General features: G+C 41.1%; 1 protein-coding gene across 2 annotated transcripts in view; it reads right to left on the bottom strand.

Annotated features, from left to right (window-relative positions):
• ADAMTS12 (ADAM metallopeptidase with thrombospondin type 1 motif 12) overlaps positions 1-20,708 on the bottom strand; it is a 158,999-nt gene that overhangs the window by 5,528 nt on the left and 132,763 nt on the right. For both annotated transcript variants that reach the window (XM_042028551.1, XM_042028550.1), the window contains exons 18-23: positions 16,190-16,400; positions 12,994-14,142; positions 6,878-7,030; positions 4,102-4,275; positions 2,349-2,495; positions 464-617 (exon numbers count right to left, since the gene is read on the bottom strand). In XM_042028551.1, coding sequence (XP_041884485.1) covers positions 464-617; positions 2,349-2,495; positions 4,102-4,275; positions 6,878-7,030; positions 12,994-14,142; positions 16,190-16,400 — 1,988 coding nt within the window. The remainder of the gene's footprint in view (positions 1-463; positions 618-2,348; positions 2,496-4,101; positions 4,276-6,877; positions 7,031-12,993; positions 14,143-16,189; positions 16,401-20,708) is intronic.

Here is a 20,708-nt window from a genome sequence, read left to right as displayed (position 1 = left end):
TCTCACCCTACGGGACACTGATTTTTTTACAGTGTCTGTCTGTAAGAATTTTTTTACTTGCACTTCCAGTCCAGAATTTGCAGTTTCCATAGAGGGATCTATCTTAAGAAATGGCATCCTTTTGGACTCACTATGTGTCCTTCCACAGTCCCCAACGCAGCCTGAGTTACCTAAAACAGGCCAATACAAGCAGACTTAGTAATTTAGTTGTGGCATCATAAATTAGGGATGCATGCTCAGAGACTGCACTCCCCATCATGGCAACATGAGGCCAAAAGAGCTGGAAGACCCAACAGCATGGTTCTGCCAACAGAGCAGCCAAGCAGTAGCAGGCCAGGCTGACCTGTAATTACTGAGCCCACAGTACTCAAAACAAGTTGACAGAGTGAGTCAGTCCCCAGTTTTTGCAGAACCTCTGCACAACGCCTTCTGAAAACTGTTTCATGCAGGTATATTACTGTACCTGTATTTTTCCTGCACTCTTGCAGATTGCACTTCTGATATTTCGTGGGCTTGGCTTTATCCACACACATACTGTCATCTTCAGTTTCATTAGTTCCTGTATTCATGCATTTCACAGTTCTTTGCTGAATGCCCCCTCCACAAGAAACAGTGCACTGAAAAGAAGTAATTTTAACATATATGAAACTTTTTTTTACATGGAAATTTTGTAATATGCCAGCTGTGGTGTAATAGGAAGCTAAAACTGCCATGTGATCCAGAAGCAATGGCATTACAGTACTTTGTCTGCTGCATCCAGACACCTCCATGGCGCATTTTGGCCAGATTTGGCAGGATGCAGTAGAGGGTAAATAATATAAATACAGCATCTTGGAATGTGTAAATAGAGGGAGAGGACTGTTTTCTACAGGGAGGAAAAGGAAGATTTGCAATGCCAGTTCTACAATATAAGAGAGTAGTAAACCAAATTAGTACAAATTAGGACATTTTTTGCTTCCTGTGTTTTCTGACTATCTAAGTTAAACGTGAATAACTGATTGCAATGTTAGGTCTAAAAAAGATCAAACTAAGATTTTAATAAAAGCCCAAGAAAGGTTTTGCTTCTTTCCTGGCATTTAAACAGTGGTTACCCTTTCTTTATGACCACAAAAGAACTGCCAGCTCCTTGTTCTGGCTGCACACAGAAGGCCATAAAACCCAAACACTTCTAAAATATCGTCCTGTACCATTCTGTAAATGTACTTAATTCTTCTGACTTCCCAGAGTGTCTCAGAATTCCAATTAGTTTTAAATTCTTTTTCTCTACAGATAAATAGTGCCAGCAGATAAATGAGACAAATAATTCAGCAGAAAGAGAATGTCAGCTAATGAAGCACAAGAGACGAAGGCAGAAGTGGAACCTCTGTCATTTTTCTGCAAGTTGTCCCCTCTGTAATGCATATCTCTGTGCATGAAACACAACAGTACTGGTGTGAGGTACACTGAAAGATCTTAGGTATTCTTGCAACAACTTTATATTTATGTTTAAAATATTTTTATAAAGTAAAATTATTAATGAATAAATCAATATGGGATTAATAAATCAATAAAATAGTTGCTATAACATTTGGTATTCGATTGCCTATTTTATGCAGTTCACTTCCATATTTAAGTGTTACACTAACTCTACATTACATTGTAGTCATGTCTCATCTAATGGCTTTGTGTCAAAACCAACTCATTACATTTTCTGTGTTAAATGAGACTCCATCATTTCATTATTTGTGGCTCCTGCTTTTAGCACTCCTTCAATATTCCATTCTCCTGGGAGGAGTATTTGTAATGTACGCAATGTTGATTAAGGAAACTGGAGGGAAAGGTTTATCATATATACCAATTTCTCTATAGATAAATATGTATAGCAGATACTGGAAGGTTCCCCAAAAATATGCCTCATATTTGTCAGTAAGATTTCCAAGTACTAAGTAGGAGGCTATTGGTCAAAATTCAGAATTTCTCTTTGTGTGGGCAAGCACAATATTCCCCCAAGTTGTTTTGAGAATAACCCAATCCCCTCCAATAGTCGCAAACAGTGGAAAATTTCAAATGAGCAATGGAGGAACGTTAATGTTGAAACTCCTTTTTTCTTAGACAAGATAAAAATTGCAGCCCTCCAGCAACATATAATGCAGCAACAAGAAGTAGAAGCTACAATATCTGTCACCTGAAGGAATGGACACAGGCTGGCTATTAAATGCTCAGTACTGTTTTCAAAAGTTCTTCTCTTGCACAAGAAACTGTACTTGCAGTACAGGTACAGGTACTGCAGTTCAGATACATGTGCACAACACGACCACATATGGCCAACAATATGACAAGAAACAAGACAGAAATAAAGTGAATCCTACCGGGCTCCAAGCCTGGTGAATCCACTGTGTGCAAGGCTGCCTGTTACACGATGCAACGGCATCAGGTCTTTTGGTCCAGTCACAGAGCCCTTCCCGGGGGCAGTAGATGCGCCGCTTCTGCTGGCCACCACCACACGTCCTCGAACACTGACAAAACAGGGGCCCAGTCAGAGGTGGGAAAGGATGAGAAACCAGAAACAGGCCACAGAGACAGCTAGACATGTTCATGCAGAAATGTGGGGCCACACGTAACAAGAACCCCGTGTCACTGGCCCATGGGTTTAGAAAGATATATGAGCTAGCTTGCACATCAAATGAAGAAGACATGAAGAAAAGGTCTGCACTGAGGCACTTATTCCATGTGCTTGGAAGGAGACAGGGAAGAAGCTGTTACTTGGGGAAAAGCTGCTCCTGGCAGCTCCTCCTACTGCAAGGACTAAAGGACAGCATAGAAGTGGCTACACGGAACAGGCAACATAGAACTGCTCATCAGCATCACCAACACCAGTAGCTTCTCTAACAAGAATGAGATTAGAAGTCATGTGTCTGCAAGATTAATCTATAACACTAACTGAAGACAGAACAAGTTCATAAGATGCAGCATTTCATTTTTATGAGGTGGTTGGGGAAATTAAAATTCAATCCATACAAAAATTGAACTGTTTGGCAGTAAAAGTTTCATACAAAGATAGTGACCCAGGTTATTTTTTAAACATTCTTCTGTCCATATTCTAGAATTACTTATGCACTGATATTTTACTATTTTTTCACTAAGTCTGTAGTAGAGTCTACTTGAAATACACTCTGGCATGAAACAAAGTACCAAATATACTTTGAATAATGCATTGTTCCTCCTACAAGGAATTGCACCCCTATGGACAGAGCAATGTATCTGACATCTGATAAATTAACCTTCTCAATCCATTTCTATCCAGTGTCCTTAGCATGAGGACAACTGTCAGGGTTGGACTGGTGTTTTTATAAAGTAGTTTAAGTGGCAAACAAGTGTAATCATTCGGCTATTTTTATTTTTCCAACCCCTGCTGATTGCTCTGACAGCATACCCTGGTCTCCTCGAGGTGTGATTTGTTAGTGCCCTGCAAAGAAAATGTGATCACTTCCCTTAAAATCCTGAAGCATCAGGTCCACAAGGCAAATATCATGACACTTTCTCCAGAGCTGCTTTCAGTGGGGTTAAATTTTAAAATATAACCAGACCATGTGCTTTAGCTGACATAAATATGTGCCTGGCTGCCTCCGAGTTTGTTGGCACAGATGTATACTACAAAAGGACCCAAAAAGTCAGATTTATCTTGTCTGATCTAAGCCTCTGGCCCCATAAAATTTCAGTCCAAAAGTGTAAATGAAAATCCTAAATTCACCATAATGAGAAAGCAACATTAAAATGGCAGCAAAAAGGATTCATCTAAATGAACCGCATTTACTGATCCAATAGGATAGCTAAAAAAAATTTTCTTCCAGGTCATCTGCTTCTCTCTTTCAAGATACAGTAATTTACAACTCCAGCTGTAAATCACGTGCAATTCTAAGAATGATTCTGTGAAGCCTTACGAACACCTGTATTTTATGAACAGCTATTTTTTGCTGTAGCCATACACAAGAACTGCAGAGTGGCACTCACCAGCTGCGTGTTCCTTGGAGCAGAAGTTTACCTGACAGCATGGGATCTAACAGCTGCTTGTTACCTGAAAGGAAATTGCTGGTTCCCAAAGTTTCTTTTAAAGAGCAGTACCTCACTCCAGGGCTCCACACGCCATTGCAAGCAAGGCTCTGTGTTACAGCTAGTGTTGAATTGTGGTTTATAGCTGAGTAACTGGCAGTGGAAAGGCCTGAGAAGCCGCTTTTCCCGAACATCAATGCAGTGAACGTCTCGGGTCTTGAAGCCTCTGCTGCAGTTCACAGAGCACTGTACACAAAACAGAGAGAGGCACATCTCCACATGATGCTCCACTGAGGGGCTGTACCTGCCCCAGTCACAGAGGAGGAGGACAGCCTGAGCTTTGAGCATCCTGAACAGAGGGAATTTCCAGTTTACCATAACAGCAATCTGTTGCGAGGCTTAAACACTGTGGCTTTCCTTACAGCAGCCCAGAACATGCTATGTAAGTACTTCCCCTCCTACACTGCTATGGCTGTTAATAATATGGATACATATTTAATTGGGAAATCTTGCCAGCTATTTCCAAAAATGTCATAGTGAAAGAGTCATAATGCAATAAATACAAAAAAAACGGGTTCTGTATGCAGGGATATTGTCAGTTCCTTAGTTGCTTCGGAGGGAGGAAGGGAATGAGTAGCAGTTCCCACCCTCGCCTTCCTTGCACCTCCATGGCACCAGGAGGATCCATACCCCAAGAGCAGCCTGAGTTTGAGAGAATGGGAGGGAGGAGAGAGGCACCCTAAGCCTCACTCACAGCCTGTGAAGTCACTGCTCAGCTTAGGGCTCTGCTGAGGAGCTAAGTGAGCCCTTCCAGTCTCCAATTTCTAGCCAGAGCTTCTTCCAAGGCCTCATGCAGCATCACCAGGTCCTGTCCCCAGGCACCAAGGCTCAGGACCTTTCCTGCTCTGGAAGAACTAAATTTGCTATCTCAGGGATAAGGAAAAATACGTATTTTGTCTTCACTTAGAATTAAAGCCAGTTCCAACTGCACCAGTTGAATGATCTCAGATTAGCTTTCCTCTTTTACCACTATGATGCAATAGCAACTGATTCTGTTCTCCTTTGCACAAATAAGCATCCTTAGTTGAGCAAGGAACCTGAATACAATACGTCTCCTAGGAGATGAAGAATGGATGGAAAGGGAATCCTTACTCTTGTCCACAGGACAGGTTTCCGTCTGTCTGGATAGAAACAGTGGACGGAAGTGACTGTGTAAGAAACTGAGAACAACAGCCTCAAAATATATACAAATTATATCTGTCATTAAACTCAGATGCTAAGACTTAGGCTGAGGCACCTTTCTTTTAGGAGTGGGGAAAAATTAGGTAAAAGTAAAGGAGCAGAAAAAGCTCTACTACACAAGCAGGGAACCCAGCCATCTTGCCGTGATAAGGTCCCTTAAAAATATTTGAAATGAGTAACAAAATACAATTGCCACTTGTAAAGCAAGCAGAATTTAGTCAATTTTATAGGAAATTGTAATTAGGTTTGTATAGTTCACTTGATGGAAAATAAGGAGGGTAACACAAATCTGATAGGAGAAGCCTCTTGCCTCAAACTTGTTTCATAACTGGACCGACATTTTTTAAAATTTGCTTCTGTAATATTTTGTCACTAAACCTGATTGCTAGCTATTTTTTGTGACATGAACATCATTCACTTGTTGCTAGAGCAATGACATCTATGAAGAAAAAGTGAAGGTGAAATTGCCCTACTGCAGCTGCGAGGGCAGGATGTCTATGCATCTTTTAAAATTAATTTCGAAGGCTTAAATGTAGTTATATAAAGCCTTGGCCTTTCCTGAACTTTCTAAACAGGCATGTAATTCCTGTACAAATCAATTTTACATCAAAGAGCTCAATAATACCACAGGTTTTGTAACTATAACCTTTTATTTCTATCAATCTGCCATCTAGCCCAATGGCAACAACATTGTCCACAGAAATGGTCTGTACTGAGAAAGTTTCACACACCTATCTTTTTCCTTATTAAATCAACAATATTTAAACCAGAATTTTTTAGTTTATCTCTTTGTAGTCTTGAAAAGTAACCTGTGGTTTGAAACTCTATTTTTAGACTGCATGAAGACAAAATGTAATAAGCTTCAAGAAGTCACCAAAGTCCTTCCAGGTGCTCTTCACACAGCTTAAAATACCAAGATGGAACTCAAGCACAATTCTTTGGGTTCCACTTAGCCGCCTGGACACTCTTCTGTCCCTTGACCAGGCCATGGGTACAAAACTAGGACCAAACAGAACCCTGTACATAGCAGGCATTCTCCCCAGTACAATTTGCTTTTAGCTTTTTTGGCTTTTTTCTTTGGTTGTTGTTTGGTTTTTTGTTTGTTGTTTTGTTTCATTGTTGTTGTTTTTTGGTTTTTTTATTCAATGTAAAACTTAGAGGTTACGTGGATGGGAAACAGACCATATGGTATAAGAGATAGTACATGGTGACAAGGGTGAATAGGAACACGACAACTCCCTCTTCCAAATTCCCACTGCTTCTTAAAATTAGGCTATGCCCCTAGAGGCAGAGATTAAAAAGATGCCACAAGCAACTATGTACAGCTTTGCCCTCTCCATAGAACATGAACAGTGAGTCCTGCTTTGGCTCTTGCTTTGGCAAGAGTTAATGAGCACAACCCACCACAGGAAGAACAAAATTCACAGCAGATGTATTTCCAGATATAACTTGGTCAGGAAATAGGCAAATTAGTGCTGAATAGTCAACTGGGAATCATGTATGCATTCACTGAGTAAATAATTGCTTTAAAAATGAAGTATGTAGAATTTCATACTCACTGAAATTTGCAAGCTTACTGTTCACACACAGCTCTGAATGAAGTTACCTTGCTCCAATTTCCTGTTTTCCAGCTAGCACATGGGCGGAGATAACATCTCCTTGCAGGATCAGGCTTTTTCATGTCCTGACAGTGAGATGTATTCCTGCTGCTGCACTCCACGTGTCTCCAGAAAGCCCCCATTCCACAGGTTGTAGAGCACTGCACAAGGGCAAGAGGAAAGCCCAGGGGCAAACTCAAAATTAGTACATCATTCTGGGAACAATCCTGGAACCTATATATATCTAGAGCCATTTTAGATGACATATGTTATCTGAGATACTCAAAAGAAGACTTCAGATTCACCTAAATTTTACTTAGTATTCTGAAGAAGGGCTTTCTTTTGGTTTCTTAAGACAATACCGATCCTGATTTATACTACACACTTCTTTTCTTTGGCAAACTCCTGCTTACTGAGACATTCTAAATCTGTACCAGCTGTCCCACTGTTTTCTTCTTTTATCTTTGGGGATCCCATATAAAATGTAATTGCATCCAATTTTCAGCACTGTGCCCTCTCTACCCCTCATACTACCTCATACTGCTGATGAGATGGTCAGTTAATTGAGTGCATGATGCTGAAAATCTTAAATAAATGCATGAGAATCTTGGGAAAACTACACAGGAAAATGTTTCTCTAAATTATTAATTCAGAAAGTGGCTGAGTGTTTTCAACATTTGGGAGGATTTTAGTGTCTGAGGAAAGAGAATATTGATTATTCCAGTCCATATCCCAAGAGTGCACACTCCTCACAAAAAAACCCGAACACTGTCATTGTATTCTGAAGCAGGAAGGGGTGGAAAGTGGTTGGAGACGCCCATTTACCTTTTTCTGCCTCAGAAAGGGTGGGACAGCAAACTACACCCACAGAGCCAAACCCAACACACACTAAGCAGTCTTTAGCTGGCACGGGAAACAGCATAAATAATCTTGGATTAAGTCAACATAACAATGAAGAATGCAAATGCTATTGTGGGGTTTGAACTCCCTGTGAGGAAGTGGGAAAGTTAAATATGGAAAGCTGAGTAAGTGTCCTTGGAAAAATAAGGAAACTTAAGCTGAAGCTAATACAGGAAAAAAAAAAATCAACACTGAAGACATGGAGAGTCCTGAGACACGTATCCAAGAGGCCACAAAGGTCCTGTTAAAGGAAACTGCATGCCTAGTGACACACCTTTCCAAAACAATTTTTCTGACTGAGAGGATGGACTGCCCTTGTCCTGCTTTCTGATGGGTTGATGCCCTCCCCAGCACCAGTCAGACAACACCAAGACTTTACTGAAAGGTTGCTTAGTTTTTGACCAACGCCACATTCTGAGCACATGTGAGAAGACCAAAGACAGCTCCACGGATGATGCTGGGCAGATCACACTGAGAAAGCTTTATGTTCTTGTCTGAGGAAGGTGGAACAGCAGGACTCTTTCAAACCCTGCTGTGTGCAAGCGCAGGGTCAAGAGAGAAAGGCATGATACTGCAAACGGTTTGAGGATAAAGCCTTAGCTTTCTTGACTCTCGTTTGATGCTAAGTAAGTTTCTGAAGACATACTGCTTTTCCCTTTTGTCATTTGGGAACCAAGATTTCCTCTTGGCACAGCAGATGTCGATCCCAGAAGAGGAAAAGTGCAGGTGACTTTACATGACCAATAGCAGAGGTGCTAATAGAATGAGCTGATCTGGTGGTAATGAAGTATCTCTGGTATCCAGAAAGCTCTTAGAAAGGGAAAAGTGACAGCCCAGAATGGCCCGGGAAACTAGTAGGAAAGGAAGTAAAAGTTATAGACAGGCACTGGTGTAACTGGGCACTGTTTTGCCCTACTGAAATTAGTGGTCTTCCTTGAGGGGGCACTTGCCAGCCCTGTTATGGGACAGGTCACACCTTTCCATCCAGTGACGATCACTGTTCTTGGAACTATTTATTTACTAGTATGGACATCTCCTACAGAGCAAAGCAATGTCAGAATATTGGCAGCTACTAAAAGAGAAAGAGTGTAGCAACACCAAGTGGTGGTACCCAGGTAGATGCAGTGGTCTTGAAATGGAGAGATGTCTTCTAAAAACAAGCTCAAAGTTTTACTGAGGATGAGTACACAGAAAGAACAAAAACAGGTCACAAAACTGTACATTGAAAAGTAAGTAAAAGTAGTGAACAAAAAGAAAAGGTTCTGTGAATGTTAGACTCAAGGTGTGTGTCTGAAATAGGTAACTTTTATTTAATGAGAAAGAGAATAGCTGACCTTACTAATAGAACCACAGAATGGTTGGAACTGGAAAGGACTTTTCCTGAAGCAGGGCCACCTAGAGGCAGTTGCCCAGAACCATGTCCAGACGGCTTCAGAATATCTCCAAGGACTGAGGCTCTACAAATTCTCTTTTTCATCACTTCTTCAAATTGGAAAAAATAAGTTAAATGTGCCACACTTCCCATAAAGTTTATTTTAACAAGAAACAATATCTTGAATGAGAATAGCAAAAGATGACTAAATCATTAAAGGACAACAAAGTTAGATTTATTAAGTATCATCAAATTGACTTCATCAGTTCTGTGAAATCAAATGTATTAACCTTATCTCTACATTCATTCAAGTGTTCTTCAATAATCTTTTAACAGTTGAGAATTAATTTTTATAATAAATTGGAGAAGTCCCAGCAGACTCAATAAGAAAATCTTTCTGTTTATCTCCAGGAAAATAAAAAGTCCTATCTATGGTCTAATGGAATGCTTCACCAAGCTGACTTCACAGGAAGATAAAAACCAAATTATTAAACAATCAAGATCAAAATGGCAAATACTGACAAAGATGATAAAGCAACAGAAAAGCCCACATGGACCTATCTAGAAGAAATAACTCAATTGAGTCTAATCCTTCTCTGACAGGGGGACATGGCTTAATGAAAATAAGGAGCTGGCTGGTATGATGCATTTTTACATGATTGCACAAAGCATTATTTTAGCAAATGGTGGAAATACAGTCTAGGTGAAATAATTACAATATTGGTGTTCAACTAACTGAAAAACTGTGATAAAGTGGTTCTCAGTGGTTCAGTGTCAAAATGAACAGACATTTCAAACATGAATCTGCAGGGCTCTGTCCAAAACCAGGCTCTCTTCAGCATTTTCATCAACTAACTGAATGAGGAAAGACAGTATGCACTTAAGACATTTGAAGATGATGACAAGTAAGGAGAGTTGGAAGGAATGTTGAAATCTGATTTGATGACATCTCCTCACAATACAAACTGTAAGAAAGTGGTAGCCTGAAATACAAAAATAGATACAAAATGCTACATTCAGGGAAAACTTTTTATGCACTCATACATGTGTGTGTACATATAAATATAAGTATAAATATAAATATAAGTAATATAAATACAAACACACACATACACACACACACACACACACGTAGCTCCCAAATGTAACTGAGAACTTCTGCTGATCTAGAAATACTGTAGAAGGGATCCAGGGTTTACAATGGACCACAAATTGAATAAATCAAAGCAAGAAGGTTGCAAAACAAGACAAATCTCATTTCTGCATTTACAAAGAGGATATTAAATAAAACTATAGTAACTACTCAATTTTATATGCCACGTGTCCGCTGGGGCCACAATGAACATCACTGATAAAGAAATATATGATGATACTGAAGCAAGATCAGACAAGAACAACAAAGTCCCCAGATATTTAGAGAACCCAAGGAAAATCTGAAAAGAATTTAGAAGTCAGACCCCAAAAGAGTTATTAAGAAGATAATTGTCCTCCACAGCCTGCATATAAAAAAGAGAATCTTCATTTTCAGTATGGAAGATGCTGGCTATGTAAAAGGAAAATATTTCAAGGTGGATAACAAATGACTAGGACAGAAGGTAACATCTCTGCATTGCAGGCCTTTGCTCAGGCTGTGGTGGGCTTGGGGCCACAACCTTTCCTTGATGTTCTCTTGTAGGCTCTTCCACCCAAGCAGATCTAAACACAGGTCTTCTCTTACAGGGCGATATGTGCAGGAGGGAATGCTTCATGTGCCACTACAACATGGGAAGCTAAGGCCATTCTCACCCGGCCACAGGAAGGCACAACATGAAATTTCAAACTGCCATCAGCAGTGTATGTCCTGAACAAGTGCTGATGCAATGGTGACAGAGCAGGGGTCTTACCCACTGTCTGCATCCAACATGATCTTGGGGGTCTAGATGCGCCTCCACTGACATGGGATACACTTAGTCATCCCATGCTGTCCTTTTTGGCCCTGCATTTCTGCATTTCTGTGATTTTGAATCATTCCCAGCAGACCCAAGAGTAAACAGGTACACAGAAACAGACCTTAGATACCCTTCTTCATCAATACTGAGACACAGTGGCAGATCAGGGCTAGACGGTTTTTAGATTTGACCTTGTTTAGCTTGGTAAAAAAGGTGATCAAAAAATGAGGTGATTAGTTCAGATACCAACATCTCTCACTTTAGGTATCATGATTTCAGGAATATAAAATCCATTAGCATAAAAAGAACCGTTTTTACATAAAAATAAAACTTTACAGTGGAAATTTGTAAAATGTGACCAGGCCCCATGTCATGGTTTAGTAGAGTTTGGGTTTTTTGTTAGAGGGCTCCATCAGCCACAGAAATGATTCTCTTGCAAAGAGGTGCTTACAGCTTCCTCTATGACCTAACAGAACCTATCAACTGGCTAGTTTGAATATTGGCAACTTTTTAAGCCACTTAAGAAGCTTGACACACCTCTGCGACCCACATTTAAGAACGTACAGAACCCGGGAAAGCTTCTCTTGTCTTCCAGCTTTTGGACAGGTAGCGGGGGGGGGGCCTGCAGGTGGCCCAGCAGGGCTGGGCCGGGCCTTGCTCAGCCCAGCTGGGTCAGCCGTGGCACGGCCCTCGTCCAGCCGTGGCTCCCCCCAGCCCTGCTCTGTGCAGGCAGCTCCTGGTTCGGCTGGGGCTCGTCTGAGGCCACTGCCCCACTGCCCGGCAAAGATCATGTGGCCAACAGCAATAAGCGAACTCCAGCTGCAAGGCCCGGGTGAGATTAACCCTTTTAGTGCTGTCAGTTTCCTCCAGAACAGATGAAGACTGCAGACAGGAATCCTCTCCCGAGTCAATGCCATAAAGACACCAAAGTCAGTGAAGAAGGAAGAGCTGAAACCCTGAGAGAGGAGAAAGAGGAGATGCTTCCAGCTCAGAAGTTGAAATTCTGTTGTAAAGCTATGGTGGGGATGGACTGTGATACATCAGAGTACCCACTGTAATTCCATGAAAGCATGGGGGGTTGAAGCATTCAAACTGTAATTGTGAGCAGAAGTACTTGTGCTGAAATAAGCAAATGACAGTAGCTGTAATTTGATGAGGACCCTTTGCTCCCAGGGAAGGGGGAGAGCCTCTATTCCTAGAGATGAAGATGCTCCCAGAGATGGGTGAAGAGAACCTTTGTTTCTGAACAGCTCAACCTTAAAATGGTACCCCATTAGCTCAAGATTGGACCCTTGAAAACAGTTGTGGGGAAAGCTGTAAGTTGGGGAAAGGGACTTCCACATGTGAGCAGAGAACCAACCCGGGCGGCTGTCTCGCTGTGACATTGAATCCATGAGAGAACTGTTTATTGTGGAGATGTCTCCATAGCATGAGTAAGAGGGACTCCTCTCCCTAAGTGAACTGAACAAGGTTATTATAGAAGTGGTAAACAGACTGAACATCTCAAGGGTTGTCTTTTTACATTGTCAGTGTTCGGAGAAGGGAGAAAGGTGGGGGGAGGAGAAGTGTTCTGAAGGTTTAGTCTGATTTTTTTTCCCCCCTTTCTTTTAGGTCTGTTAATAAACTTCTTTATATTCTTTTAAGTTTTGTACCTGCTTTGCTTTCTCCTAATTCCTCTCTCACAGAAAGAAAATAAGTAAGTAATAGATGGATATTTTGGACCAAACCACTACACCCCATGATGACTATATTAATTCTCTGTAAGCAACCTAATCTTAGATATCCCAAGTTACCACTTTTTTTGTGATAAGTATTTCATATGTATGATACTGATTTCAGATAATTGTGACAAACTTTGCTTCTTGAGCAGTGTTTCAGACAGCTGTTCACACACTCCACTTCTTACGACCAAAAAATAACCTACCTCACTCCAGTTGCCTACTATCCAGTAGGCATCACTGGACAAACTGCTGGATGTTATTACATGGCTGTTTTCTGTGACATTCATTAAAACACCCTCAGTTGCTGCACTTTGGTTCTTCAGAGCATGCTTGGGAGCTGTGGATTGTGTGCTGGTAGTTATGGTGTCAGGCAGCTTTATTTCTTCTCTGCTGTCAGTCTGGTCTCTGGGTGCATGACCAAGCTCTGAGGGCATTTCTGTAACCACTGCTTGTGGGGTAGTTACCTCTAGAGCAGGCATATCAACTTGCAGACTGACATAGTTTGCTGCTGTTGGAAGTGCCAGCCCTTGTGCTGCTCTGCTAACAGGATTGAGCACAGAAGGGTCTTGGTGATGAGATTCTGGTGGGGACTGAGAAGTCACACTCTCATTTTGAATGACAGGAGAGGCAGTGTCCAAGGTTGTGCTTCTGGTTCCAATTTCAGGACTGAGTTCTGTGCTGTAAAAGAGATCAACTGGTTTCTTGCTAACTCCAAGTGGCCCATCAGTGTTGTCAGATTCTTCAGTTAAGTAATCATAGCTGGAAGTTATTCCTGGACTACTGGTAAAAGAGGAAACAGGAGTGTCCTCACTTCTTTGCATCTCACTCTCTGCAGTAGAAACTGGCTCACTTTTAGAGGTGCTCTCAGCATGCCTTATAATTTCACTATTTAAGCTGTTACGAAAAGGCCATGAAGTAGTATTTAGATATGAGCTATTTTCAGTAGAAACAATTGGGTAGTTGTAAACATCAGTTGATCCAGCAAAATTATTTTGTAATGTCCTGTTGGCTGCTCCCTCTTTTCCTGAGACATTACCCAAACCAGAGGACGTAGGCAAACAGGAAGTTACACCTTCATGCTTGGGTATTCTTGTTGTTGTGTGGAACCTGGGGTTTGGTCTGGGTATTCTGCGAGGAAGACTCCTTTCAGGATCAGCAGTTGTTTTTCTGATTATGATCTTGCCTCTTCTGGGTGCCTGTGGGGGCATCAGAAATCTCCCAGCAGAAGGGCATTGCTGAAGACCACACAGGGCTTTAGAGTTTGGTCTCTTGGAACTATCACATGGCTCATCATTATTTTTGGCACAAGTGACATTACGAGTCCTTATTCCACCTCCACAGGTGACAGTGCACTGCAAATGAAATAGAATTAATGTATCTCCCCTCTTCATTCTGCTGCACAGAAGTATCAGATGGCACTTGTTCATAATAAAGAAGCATCATGACAAATAATCAATTACAAAACTTTTCCTGAAGAACAAGCCCTTTATTCTAGTGATGTTCTGCTATCATGGAGTTTTTTCCAAATTCTTCAAAGTAAACGTCACCTTAGGAAAATAGTAGTGAAAAAAGACTACATGATAAAGACAAAATATCAAAGTAGTATGATAGGATTTTATTTCTTCATTGACTCACAAAGTCATCTAGCCAGTACCTTTTCCACCAGATTTATGAAAAACAGACTAAAAACCTGGAATCAAACCCTGAGCATTGACGGCTCAGTGCTGCTCACAGTGCCACAAACCTGCTGTGATGATCCATGCAGCTCACAGACCCTTGCTGACTTTATGAAACCGATTTTTCATTCAGTCTTAGTACTACCAGAGGTACTAGCATGTCTTTCCTCAACTAAAGATTACCAAAAGTAATCAGCCAACCTGGCTTCTATTCAAATGACAGCACTGCTGTGTATAAAGGGTGCTGGAAGGAGACCCAGCTTTTCTGTGATGTTTTTCATCCTCAGGTCCACAGGCACAGCCATGCCTTCAGCAGCTGTCACTCCACTAAGGATTTTGTAAAATCACACTTCTGTGGTTTGAGATACTAAGGCTGGATGACTGGTGAGTAGGAATGGAGATGTTACAAACAACCTACTGGAGGAATTCTTCCTCGAATGCAAGGGAGCCTAACCAGGTGCTCAACATGAAGTGATGAACACTCCTTTTGCCAGGACTTTAATGCCCCATGCATATCTAACTCATTTTAGAGCTAGTGTGGGTCATGGGGCAGTAGAAACACCAGTGACCTTGTGTTGCTGGGGCACTCTGTTGTTCACAGCTGTAAAATAACATCAGCTCCACAGCAACAGGAGCAGGGAAGCAAGCAGAGTAGCCTCACAGTAGGTAAGTTCATCAGCTCCTGACCATCCTGTCATTTGTGCAGGTGAAACAGCCCATCCTATGCTCTCTCCCTCCACTTCCTCCAGGTATAAAATGTATTTTTGTCAGTAAGTTGTAAATATAATCCAAGGGCACATGAGCACCAGCAGTGTGCCATTCCTATATAATTGCACTGCTAGTCATGTAAGCTCATTCTGTTCTTTCACAGGCGTTTAAAACAGGGGGGTTAATCAATTAAAAAAACAATCAACATTCTGTAATGATGGTGTGTGAGCAGCATAAACCAATCCAATACAGTCACAAGATTTTATTATTTCACTATGTGACTCTGTTCTCACGGCAGTGAGTCTACGTGAAAAAAAAAAGACTTAGGAGAAAGATGAGAGAGGAGTTTTCAAAAAAGATAGGAATACAGTATTTTCAGCTGGAAGGACTGTCAGTGATCACCTACTCCAACTGCCTGAGCACTTCACGGCTGACAAAAAGTAAAAGCATGCTTCTAAGGGCATTGTAGAAACGCCCTCTTACACACTGACAGGCTGAGGGCATCAAACACCTCTCCAGGAAGCCTGTTCGAGTGCTTGACCACCCTCCCAGTAGAGAAATGCTTCCCAGTGTCCAGCCTGAACCTCTCCTGGTGCAGATTTGAACAATTCCCATATGGTCCCAAAGCTATGGGGAAAAAGCCAGAGTCCCGAATGCAAGAAATAAGAATAAAAAGAGTGTAAAAACACTTCTTTGTTGACTGACAGATGTGACATAGAACCTCCCCCCAGTCTGGCCCACAGCAGCCTGGCTCTCACACAGACTCTTTAGCACTAAGCACACTACATTCTGCAGTCCCAAAAGCTCAGCAAGTTAACATGCAATACTTGCTGAAGTCTTTTGAAAGCAGGCCTGCTCTTTTTTCTTCTGCACAAAGGATGCGTGAACACATCAAACAAACAAAAAACATTTAAAAAACATTAAGAAAGCAAAACACCAGGTCATTTGTCCTCTCTACTGGCTATAATAGGTTATTTTCACAAAAAGTTCAGTGTTTCAGCTGACATGAATTTACCTCAGTCCAGTTGCTCACTGTCCAGTCAGATGGGCACAAAATATCTCTGTTGCATGACAGATGGGTCTTTGGTTTAAGCAGGTGCTGGCATTCCATGACATCCAGTGCCTGCTCATCAGATCCCACTGTCTGGATGCAAAGTACAGTTCTCTTCTTCTGGCCTGTTGGGCCACATGTGGTTGAACATTTCTGCCATTCCCCTGCCCACCACCTGAAAACCAGCAGGGTGAGAAACATCAGAAAACAACCCACCATAAGCATATTAAGGAAAAGGTCAGAGACTGCAAGAAAAAGAGCCAGTAATTTAAAATCTGGGCCCAGATATATGTTCTTCACATTAAGTTCAGATCACTCAAGCTCTCCCATCCGTCCTGTGCTCTAGTACCAGCCAGTCAGTGAAAGAGAGAAGACAGAAGTAGGCAGGGTTTCCAGACAGAAGTAGACACTGAGCTTTATGTTTCAATTAAGTGTAAGAATCCACTGAGTAGGTAGTCCTTCAAATCAAAATCTGAGGAACTTCTAGCAAATCTACTTAAGCAAGTAATCTATTTACTCTATCTCACTGTTCTTCTGTTTACGGCTACCTCAGTGCAGAAGAGTTAACAAATGAGAATCAGTGGGGAGTCTGTAATGACAGCATGGAGGTGGAAAACATCCCTTTGCCCATGTCTATGCAGCCAGTACTGCACAAGTGCTCAAACTGGCTCTCCATGAGGGTTACCTCCACAAGGCCAGTTCCCATTAGGGGAAGCAGTGAGGCACAGAACCCCAAACCCAGATTACCCAGAGCTATGCTCTGTGTGAGCAGTGTGGGAACAGTGTGCTGCAGTGCTGTCCCTCTGGGCGTGGTGTCCAGATCTGCACTAGGCTGGACTTTTCTGTTCTTCATTCCTTCACAAAGTAGAAATGAGCTCCTTATGTGTCTCTGCCATGATTAAAGTCATTCTTCCACAGTGTGAAATGCAATGTTCCACCAAATTAAGGATAACTGTTTCCTCCAGAGCAGTATTTTCTAGTGCAAAACACCTTACCAACAAGAGCTGTTCTCTTTACATTTGGTTCACCTTAGCCTTTCCCCAGCATCATCCAACTACTTTTTCTCATGATGACCATGAGCAGATTGTGCACCTGCATATCTGCCCTCCATTATAAGAAAGGGGAGCAAAAATTTCTGGTTTTCTACAGTTTGAGAAGTATTGGCATCAACTGTGACACTTGCCTAAAAATTTATCTTTATAGTTGAAAAAAAGGGGGAAAGAATCAAAGAAAAGCCTTTTTCCTTCAGTTAAGAGTGCCCTAAGTAAGAATACAACTTCAAGCTGCTGCATACAAAACCTGGCCCAGCTCTAAACTCTAAGCCACAAAAGCTCCTAGACTTTACTTGTTCATGAGTTTTCAAGGCGGTCACAACAAAGCCTTATAATGAAAACAAAGCAGGAATATATTTAGAAAACACCTTTCTAGAAAAAAAGGCAGAAAAAATTTATTTTGGCTTACAACCAAAGCCATTCTATTGGTTTTTTTTCCTTTTAAGGTCCATGAATTTAGAGACAAAATAATCCTAATCTGATCAATACCTCAAAGTTCAACATCCAGATTTATAAATTCTTACTCCTTTCTTTGTCTTTTTTGACAATCCCTCTCCCATTCTCACTGTAGTTTCCATGTTCCTTAATTCATTTTTACTTCCATTGCAAATGAGCTGCTGCTGATATGGAGGGCATTGGTACCTATTCCTAACAATTAAAAAATAACCCACCAAACAACCAAGACTCAGAGCAATCAAGCTATGATACAGTTTATTTATGCAACCATCTGATCTTCTTTGTGGTACCTAATCCTATCTTCTTTTGTTTAGTTATCTATACAAACACTATTTCATTTTAAGTTACCCCAGAAGCCCTTTGTGGCACTGACTGCTTTGCTCTAGAATGCAGTCCATGCCATCACAACCCAATGGCAAGGTCTCTGAACCAATTAAACAAAAAAAAGCATCCAAAATATTTTTCTTCTCCTCCTGGCCTTCCTTCAGATTGTTTCTTGTTCTTCCAGGCTTCTGCAAACAACAGAGGAAAACTAACAAGTAAGTACACCTCAGCAGAACAGAGGAATCATAAAAAAAAAAAAAAAAAAAAAAAAAAAAAAATTATCACAACCTGAATCAAGCCATTTTAGGATTGTTGTCATCTCTTGCATCTTCTTTACAATTTTATCTCTTCTATAATCTTGTAAACTGCTGACATTTCGGCACAAATGGAATTTTAATGGGACCAGATTACATATTTCAAGGTACAGATATGCTAAATTGACACCTCTTCCCCTTCGGTATTTTCAAATGGCTCTGACTGAGGGTTTAGCAATTGGCAGGTTGAAATACCAAACTCCAAGCAATAAATTATCAGACCTTACTACAGAACCTACCTTGAGCAGCAGTAATGGTGTGTGATTAACTATTGCACACAAAACACTTTTTAAAAGCTGTTGAAGTAGTCAAAAACTCAGGTGCTCCACAGTTAGAAAATCCCAGAACTAAGATTTTATCCTATTCCATCTTTATGATCAAAATAAAATTACAGTCAGCCAGTCTGTAGACTTCTTCCTCACTCAGTGCAGGTAACTTCAAAAAAACTTGCTCTAACTGGAAGTTTATTCTTATCAGTAACTGGAATTTTTGATGTTGTGTTTTCCTATTTTCATCCTAGGGTACATGCATATGCCCTAAACATCCAAGAGTCAGAAGCCTGACATGGAGTCCCCTGTGCTCTTGTCTCTCCATGTTTTCTGCTGAGGACCTGAACTGTGGCATCTTGGCCAAAGGGTAACAAAGGCAAAGCAAGGATGGCAAAACAGCCAACATCCACTTCTCTGTTCAGGTACAGGATGCCCCAGAGCAGGTTCTGGACCACAGAGAAGAGAGCCGCACCCGAGTGACTGCCTTGCCAAACTCTGCTTATCTTGGAGCTTTTGCTGTCTCCTCACACTGCAGAGGCATGACCAAAACTGGAGGTGACTGCTGACAACACATCCAGAATTGACACAGTAATCTGAGCTCTAAATATGCAACTTCTAAGCTGAAATGACCAAGCTGTTGGACCTCCCAGACAAGCTAAAGACTGTGGTGAGAGACTGGGACAAGCTGGTGGAAACTAAAGCCTGATGGTGAGTCGCCATCCAATACTTATTTCTACCTCCGGTTTCTGATTCTACTTCTGGCATTTACTGCTACAGCAACTGAGTGGTTCTTAAGTATTACTGCATCATCTGATCCCTTCAAAGTGAAATGGCTGTCTTATCTCCACAGGCAGGCAGGCATGCCACTGAAAGATTGTGGTAGCAAACAAACAAACAAACAAAGAAGCAAAATGCATGATTTGGGTAATTAATTTGCATGAGCACTAATTTTCCTCAGGCTGTCAAAACAGAGAGCAGCCTGTCTGGTGAAAACACAACCTCAGGTAGTTTTCAGCTTAAGGTGTGAGTACTCAGCTCTTCTGCAAGAAGTCTGGGACAGAGACAGGAAGAAAATCTCATTCGTTCAGCTGGCATTCAGCTACCTTAAATGAGACTTATCTTTTTGCTCCCGCACTGTTTCTAAAGCTTGTAACAAATTAGGCAGAGCCCAACAGAGTGTCCATGACATCATCTATACAGAGATGATGTGTGGTGAATGATGTGTGAATACTGTTGAAAAAGCAGCAGCATGGGATCTTGGAACTGTAATTTGCTAGTCATGCCTATGGGGTTTAATGTTCCTTCCCTCCCACCATGCCATGTCACACCTACAGAGAGACGGTTGGCTTTCATTACATATTTGTATAGAATCAGGCAAAGCAAATATCAACAGGGCACTGATTCTCACTCTGTGCATTATAATAGAAACCAGATTTCCTATTCTTATTATGCTGTTGGAAGTCTGGAAGCAGGACAACACAATAACAGCAGATAAAAAGCAGGAGATTACAAGTAGTTGTAAAATAATCTGCTTATGGTTACTGTTCAAGTGGGTAGTCGAGTTAAAAAGGCTCTGGACAATTTTCTTTGCAGGGGAAAGCAAAACTTTATTCACAATGTTGTGAGTAGTTAAAATCTCACTCTTTTTCAGGTGGTATCTATTGATTTTAACATTGACACCTATGGGACTAAATACCTGCCTACCAAAGAAATATGTAACTAGAAACCATACTCCACAGAATAATGTGGAAAAAAGCATGCATTTATGCTACAGTCTCAATGCACTGCAGCTAAGCAATATCACTCAAGTTGTACATGAGTGGTTGCAGGACATTTTAACTCTCAGCTGTCCAGCCACTTTTATTTTGTTCTGAATCAAAACATGGCACACGTGTATTGTGATATTTTTAATATTTTTTTCATTTTCCTCTGAATTGTTTTAGGAGAAAGTATAATAGTAAGTGTAATACTAAGCATAAAACAAATACAAAGCAATCAGCTAACAAACAAGAATGTTAAGGCTTAGACTGTAATTTAAACCGTTTACAACTGACTTCCTGAAATGGAT

Source organism: Corvus kubaryi, unplaced genomic scaffold, assembly GCF_017639235.1.
Source record: "Corvus kubaryi isolate FWS band 111438036 unplaced genomic scaffold, C.kubaryi_AGA036_p1.0 37308, whole genome shotgun sequence".
Lineage (NCBI taxonomy): Eukaryota > Metazoa > Chordata > Aves > Passeriformes > Corvidae > Corvus > Corvus kubaryi.
Note: the sequence above shows the minus strand (reverse complement) of the source record. Positions and strands in the feature narration are given on the sequence as shown.